General features: G+C 41.6%; 1 protein-coding gene across 1 annotated transcript; it reads right to left on the minus strand.

Moving 5' to 3' along the window:
* Positions 1 to 1,186: 1,186 nt before the first annotated feature.
* On the minus strand, positions 1,187 to 6,092 carry LOC308300160 (protein NLRC3-like; the record flags this gene model as incomplete). The annotated part of the gene is made up of 7 exons (XM_080743964.1): positions 1,187 to 1,998; positions 2,179 to 2,234; positions 2,358 to 2,528; positions 2,722 to 2,892; positions 2,988 to 4,782; positions 5,467 to 5,800; positions 6,069 to 6,092. The coding sequence occupies 7 exons, from the start codon at positions 6,090 to 6,092 to the stop codon at positions 1,397 to 1,399; spliced, it is 3,153 nt and encodes a 1,050-aa protein (XP_080600090.1). The 3' UTR covers positions 1,187 to 1,396.
* Positions 6,093 to 7,572: the final 1,480 nt, after the last annotated feature.

The following is a 7,572-nucleotide window of genomic DNA, read 5'->3' on the forward strand; positions in this document are numbered from 1 at the left end:
GTCCCCACGTAATTTTTTCGGGGGGTCCCCAGATGATTGGCTTAATGTCAGGGGTCATCGCCATGTGGGCTTGTGGCAGATGTTATGTCACATTTTTTGCCATGGACATACAAAGTCCATACAAAGAGTCTCTGAGAGTGTACAAATTGAACCAAATGAACCTCCATTTCTACACTCTCAGCGTTATGGTGGTCCTTGCATAAAACATTTGAGAAGCACTAGTACTATTGGAATCATAATGTTGTTGTAAATCAGTGTCATATATATTCTGATATGTATATATTCTGATTCAATATGTCAACTGGGCCCTGGACACCCAGGGCTTGCCTTAGGTAAGAGCGGTGGATGCTTGGTCTCATGCAGGAGATTACAGTTCGAACCCAGGGTAGGACATGAAAGTTATAGATTGTATTTCTACTAGCTAAAAAAGCTCTTAATGTCACAGAGCAAAACATGAAAGTCATGTCAACTATAGACCTTATTTTTGCTTGAGGAATAACTATGGGACTTCTAGGGAAACTGTTAATAAATCAGCCCTGGTTCAATGCAAGGGATACATGGCCTTGGGTTGACACATTCAGGATACAATAAAGATGTTGATAAAGCTACCACTTTTTACTGAACAAACCCCACAATTACCAGTGTTTAAATTATGACATATTGAAGGTCTGTCTGAGTCTATGTACCTGTCTACACCACTAGGAGGCAATGTAGACTGTTTTAACATATTAATCAATCCATGATGTGTTCACATAAAATAAAAATCTGGAAGCCAAATATTAAGAGGCATAGGAAGACAATGGAAATCACAAGAACAATAAGAAAAAGGAAAAATGTATAGAAAAGCACTCAAATGTATTTTATTTTATTTCCTGGATTGCTTGAGTATTACATTACAATTTTACATTACAGAGGTTGCATTACAGTGGTGTTTTGCATTACAGTGGTGCAATATGGCAGTTTGATAGTGTACAAATGGAACCAAATGGACCGTTACAGATCTGTAAATCTGAGGGTACTATTTTGACAGTGGAACTTTGCACCATGGCGCATGGTCTTAAATTGTGCCCTGGGGATGTGTCCAGGATGATAAAATGAGGGCGCTATCTGTCTGCGCCCAGAGTTTAGGGCCTGAATTAGTTATACGGTATTTTGTTTTTTAATAAAAACAAATCAGAGTGTCGGGCACCTCAAGAACATTCAAGAATTAGATTGCATCCGGTATCTGCAGCATCAGACTTTTCATTTGAAAATGTCACTAAGACAGAGGAGTTCAAAAGTGAAATATGCATACAAATTAGATTACATGGATCCAATTAGTGTGCCAGTTTAAACACTTTCAACCTGGAATCCCTAATTTTGGCATGTCATTATGTTAGAAACGCAAGCCGGTTTGCTAGAAAGCACCAAGGTCGCAAGAGTCTTGAATGGCGCTGGTACTAGAACCTAAGTTATTCTGGTGGAAAAGGGGCCACAGAGACACTGAGGAGCCAGACACACCCCAGCAGCAGAACCCAGGGTAGAGGGGTTCGGTGAATGTGGACTGGAAGGTGTGCAGGTGTGTCAGTGTGTCAGAGGACACTGCGTAGAAGGACAGAGTGCCAGCAGGACAGTCCAGATACACACCTACTCTTCTGGAGTCAGAGGGACGGAGAGGGAGGAGAGTTTCCCTCGAATTGTGACGCACAGTGTAACTGTTACCATCACCATCACATACCAGACTCCAGGATTTATCATTGTATCCAAACTTACTGTCATCACCCTGTCTGTTGATTCCTATGTATGTCATTGCTATAGAAACCACTCTACTCCACAATACCTCCCAGTAACAGCGTCCAGTCAGACCCTCTCTACATATCACCTGCCAGTAGGTGTTAAATCTGTCTGGGTGAGCAGGATACTTCTGATCCTTTCCCTCGTCTGTCACCTTCCTGTTGTCATCAGACAGAGAGAGGTCACTGTTCGCTGTGTTTGGATCCAGAGTGAGTTCACACACATCTGATGGGAAGAACAAGATACAATACAGTTACTACTATTCTGCTACTGATGATAATAATAATAAGGGTAATAATAATAATAATGAGTGAATACCACATGTTTATGTGTATATAAGATGGTCAGCTAATAGCTGGATGTGTGCTGCTTGTATTTCATGAATAAAAAGGAATACACGCTTACTTTGCATGCACTTCCTCAAACCTGGTTTCAGCCAACACTCTCCACCATGGTCGACACTGCAGGGTTGAATAATAATTATTGATTTTTTTTACACCATTAAACATACTCTTGTGAACAAATACTACTTGTGTTTGACTCAGACGTTATGAACATTCCCGCCAAGACAAAGTATCTCATACCTAAGAGTATTCAGTGCATAATGTGGATCCTTCAGAACAGCAAAGAGAAGCTCAGCCCCAGAGTCTGGATGATTGTAGCTCAGGTTCAACTCTTTCAAATGGGAAGGGTTGGAGTGCAGAGCTGAGGCCAGAGAAGAACAGCCGTCCGCTGTGACCAGACAACCTGACAAACTACACACACACACACACGCACGCACGCGCACGCACACACACACACACACACACACACACACACACACACACACACACACACACACACACACACACACACACACACACACACACACACGGTTTATAGAAACAAATCTTGTTTTATTTAAACACAATTGTACACAGTTGCCTGAATTGTTTCAGGCATACTGACTTGAGAGTCTCCAGTATGCAGTGTGGACTCCCCAGTCCAGCAGAGAGAAGATTTACACCAGAATCCTGCAGGTCGTTGTCGCTGAGGTCAAGTTCTCTTAGACTAGAATCGGAGCTAAGAACTGATGATAACTCCTGACAGCATCTCTCCGAGAGGTTACAGCCACTCAGCCTAAAGAGAGTGATAAACATGTATTAATTAGATTTCCTGTAAAAGAGAAATCTGATAGTATATGACATAATATATCCAGTTACCACTGCACCTACATAGCTTTATTGGAGGCTTTGAGCACTGGAAGGAGTCTCAGAAGAGCTTCCTCTGAAGCACAGTATTTCCTCAGGTCAAACATGTCCAGCTCTTTTTCTGACGACAGCAAAATGAAGACCAGAGCTGACCACTGAGCAGGAGAGAGCTTCTTTGTGGAGAGAAGTCCTGACTTCAGGTATTGTTGGATGTCCTCCTCTAGAGAATGATCATTCAGCTCATTCAGACAATGGAACAGATTGATGCTTCTCTCTGGAGATGGATTTTCTCTGATCTTCTCCTTGATGTATTTGACTGTTTTATGAATGGGCTGGAACCTATTTTCTGTCTGTATCAGCAGTCTTCGTAAGAGTTTCTGATTGGTGTCCAAAGAGAGGCCCAGAAGGAAACGAAGGAACAAGTCGAGGTGTCCATTTGGACTCTTTGTTGCCTTGTCTATAGCACTTTGGTAGAGGTGATTTAACTTAGGTTTGTTTCTAAATAGCTTGGGCCAGTTGGAAGTTGCTTGTGGTTCTGACAGCAGGTTGACACCAGTGTTGACGAATGAGTTAAAGACATACAGAGCAGCGAGAAACTCCTGAACACTCAGATGGACAAAACTGAACACCTTATCCTCATACAACCCACACTCCTCTTTAAAGATCTGTGTAAACATTCCAGAGTACACAGAGGCATCTCTGATGTCAATGCCACACTCGCTCAGGTCTGCTTCATAGAAGATCAGGTTGCCTTTCTCCAGTTGTTCAAATGCCAGTTTTCCCAAAGACAGAATGACCTTGGTATTGTCTGGATTCTCGTCTTGTCTGAAATCATGATACTTCTCATTCTTCTGTTTGGACAGAACCAGCATGAAATGAATGTACATCTGAACCAGGGTCTTTGGCAGCATTCCTTTCACCTCTCTTCTCCACATGTCCTCCATAACTGCTGCAGTGATCCAACAGAAGACTGGGATGTGACACATGATGTGGAGGCTTTGTGATTTCTTGATGTGTGAGATGATTGGTCTTGCCTGGCTTTCATCCTTGAATCTCTTGATGAAGAACTCCTCCTTCTGGGGATCAGTGAATCCTCGGACCTCAGTCACCCTGTCAACATAATCAAGAGGGATCAGATGGGCTGCTGCAGGTCTTGTCGTTAACCAGATGCGAGCAGAGGGAAGCAGGTTTCCCTTGATGAGGTTTGTCAGGAGAACATCCACTGAGGTTGGTTTGTTGACATCAGTCCAAATCTCATTGTTCTCGAAGTCCAGAGGAATCCGACACTCATCTACTCCATCGAAGATGAACACAACCTGGAACTCTCTTAAGCTGCAGATTAGTGGTTCTGTGATTCCACCAAAGAAATGTTGAAGAAGTCCCACCAAGCTGTAATTCTTCTCCTTCATCAAATTCAGCTCTCGGAAAGTGAACGGAAACATGAAGTGAATATCCTGGTTGGATTTGTCTTCTGCCCAGTCCAGAGCATACTTCTGAGCTAGGACTGTTTTACCAATGCCGGCCACTCCCTTTGTCATCACTGTTCTGATTGATTCCTCTTGTCCTGGTAAGGGTTTAAAGATGTCTTCATATCTGATTGGTGTCTCTGGTCTTGCTGTTTTCCTGGATGCTGATTCAATCTGTCTGACCTCATGTTCCTTATTGACCTCTCCACTCCCTCCTGCTGTGATGTAGAGCTCTGTGAAGACCTGATTCAGAAGTGTTGGGTTTCTCTCTTTCGCAAACCACTCGGACAAACACTGACACTTCTTCCTCAGATTAGCCTTTTGTTGTCGTTGACTGGCAGGAGCAAGAGTTTCTAAATGATAAAAGAATGAAAGACACCAATGAGTGTAAAGTGACCGCGCAGATAGTCATAAAAAAAAGTTTTTTCCATTTTATTGAAAGAGCCTTATTTTTTATGATTGTTGCTGTTAGCACCATATTGTGGACGTTACCACATTTGCATTTAGCTGGTCAAACGTGAATGACTAGTGACAATGAAATCCTCAAGATTATTATTGGTCTCTCTTGTTTACAGCTCTTATAAAACTGCACTTCTGAAACGTCTGTGCAGCACATTCTCACTACCAACTGGGCAACAGTGAACTTACATCAACATAGGACATGGTACCCCAAATGTTTTACTTAAGTAAAAGTATCAATACTGCAATATAGAAATACTTTGTTACAAGTAAAAGTCCGGAATTCCAAATGTACTTGAGTAAAAGTACAAAAGTATTGGGATCAACATGTACTTAAAGTACCAAAAGTAAAAGTACTCATTATGCAGAATGTCCCATTTCAAGTTTTTAAAATCATTAAAACTCAACAACTGGCTACTAAGGATCTTAGAGAAAGAGATCTGTTTGGAGATATGTTTAGATTGAGTTGTTGAAATGTATTATTTTTGCCTATCCCTCCATGTTGAAACATGTATAAACACTTTCGAGCTGCTCTCGAGTCTCCATCATGTTAAAGCTGTGAATAAAGCCTTTCTTACTGATCTCCATCATGTTAAAGCTGTGAATAAAGCCTTTCTTACTGATCATCAGGGTGTCAGCCAGCGTCTCCTGCTTCAGACTCCTCAGGAGGTGCAGTGTGATCTTCAGAGCTCCCTCTGCGATGCCTCTCCACTGCTCCTCACCCTCACCTCCCACCTCCTCCTCCTTCAGAGCTCCCTCTGTGATGCCTCTCCACTGCTCCTCACCCTCACCTCCCACCTCCTCCTTCTCCTCCTGAGGACTCTCTAAGCATTCTGGGTAGTCCGCTGTCAGAACCCGTTGGAACCTCTTCACCTCTTTCTTCACAAAGGTTACGAGATTCTCTTCAATCAGCTGAAACACAAAATAATATAATATAAGAACGTTATATGGTTATATTCAACAATATTGACGATTTGGCGTATTGGTTCATACAGGATCATCCACATCCCCATTGGGCCGGTTAGATCTTTCGACAGCGTCACTCTGAATCGCTTAGCCAGAATATATATATTTCATGGATCACACAGAGAGAGAGCCAGCGAGCATGCAGATGAACTCAAGACGCACGCAAGCATGCAAGCACACACAATGAAATAAACGTGTAAACAATAACGCTTACATGGGTGTGAATTTTTGATTTCATTTGTAGGCATTGGTGTACATTGGCAAACCTTAAATATGGAGTCCAGCTCTGTTTGATGTTCCTGAGATGACTGACCACTGGGAGCCTGGGAGACCTGCTGCTGCTCTCTGTGGAGGACACGCGTGCACACACACACACACACACACACACACACACACACACACACACACACACACACACACACACACACACCACACACACACACACACACACACACACACACACACAGTCCAGAGTATATGACTACTGGAAGTCCACAATGTCTCTCTTATCCCTGTTAATGGCAGCTTTTATTGTGCCAAAATGTTATTTCACTTTCTTTTTCTCATAAACGTATGTTGTCAAATAAAGTTGAATCAGCCACATTTCTAGATTTCATTATGTACTACTGTCAACCGATTGAACCGATAAGCATAAAGTCTTCTTATCTATGATAACAGGCCAACAATGACAGAGCCACCTGACAGAGTCAGGTGGTTAAGTAAAGTGTCAGGTCGGATGATTTTAGTGTGTTTATAAAATGTTGTACATTAACTACGGTATGATTGAAGAAAACTTTGTAGAAGCCTCAGAACGCAGAACTTATGACCTAACATACTTTTTTTCTAAAACAACAAAAAATAGCAGAACTATAAGCTCACAGTTGCAATGGAAGTACGTATCTGTAAACCTGACAAATCTGCAAACGTACTCTGTGTTATTTTGTCCAAAATATAACAATTGACAAATTCATGAGCATAACCTGATTCCTACACAAACACACACAAACAATGAGTATTTCTGTTAATTTGTGTTTTCATGTTTCAAGAGTTCAAATCAATCAATTACTGTACAAGTTGAAATCATGTCTCTATTGACCTTGTTAATGGTGGGGGCCTTGGAGATTCATCTATTTATGGTTCACTGATTGTACGTTTAAAGTGTGTACAGTAGTTACAGTAATAGTAGATGTGAAATCAATATCTAAAACAAAACGAAGTAATTAATTAAATTGAATTTGAATTAAATAGGATTTATTTTCCTAGATGTGTCTTCAACCCCTGATTCAGAAACAGGCTCATTTAAGATGATGCACTAGTTGTAAGGAAGACATTCTGATTGTTTCACATTCTGACCTCTCATCAGTAGACTGGTGTCCATCTTTGAAGCGAATAGGATGACCCATAGAGCGGTCACTCTTCATGGAGACACAGCTGGGGACAGGAGACTCTGCTCTCTGCTGATCAACCCTGGAGGAGTAGATAGAGGGCCGTTCAATGTTTAGAATCGTCACTGGAGGATTGCAGTCTAAAATAAAATAAAAATCAAACCTTGTGTGTCCCGTACGGGACAGGTACGGGACACACAAAGCCACACCTTGGAAGCTGCTTTCTCCGCTTCAAAAGGGCCTGCTAACATACAGGTAAATATATTTTCGGATAAATAAATATATTTTTTTGTCCACCAATTAATAAAATTAAATTAGTTGTTTTCTGATTGT

This window comes from Nannobrachium achirus (genome assembly GCF_963921795.1).
Source record: "Nannobrachium achirus genome assembly, chromosome: 2".
NCBI lineage: Eukaryota > Metazoa > Chordata > Actinopteri > Myctophiformes > Myctophidae > Nannobrachium > Nannobrachium achirus.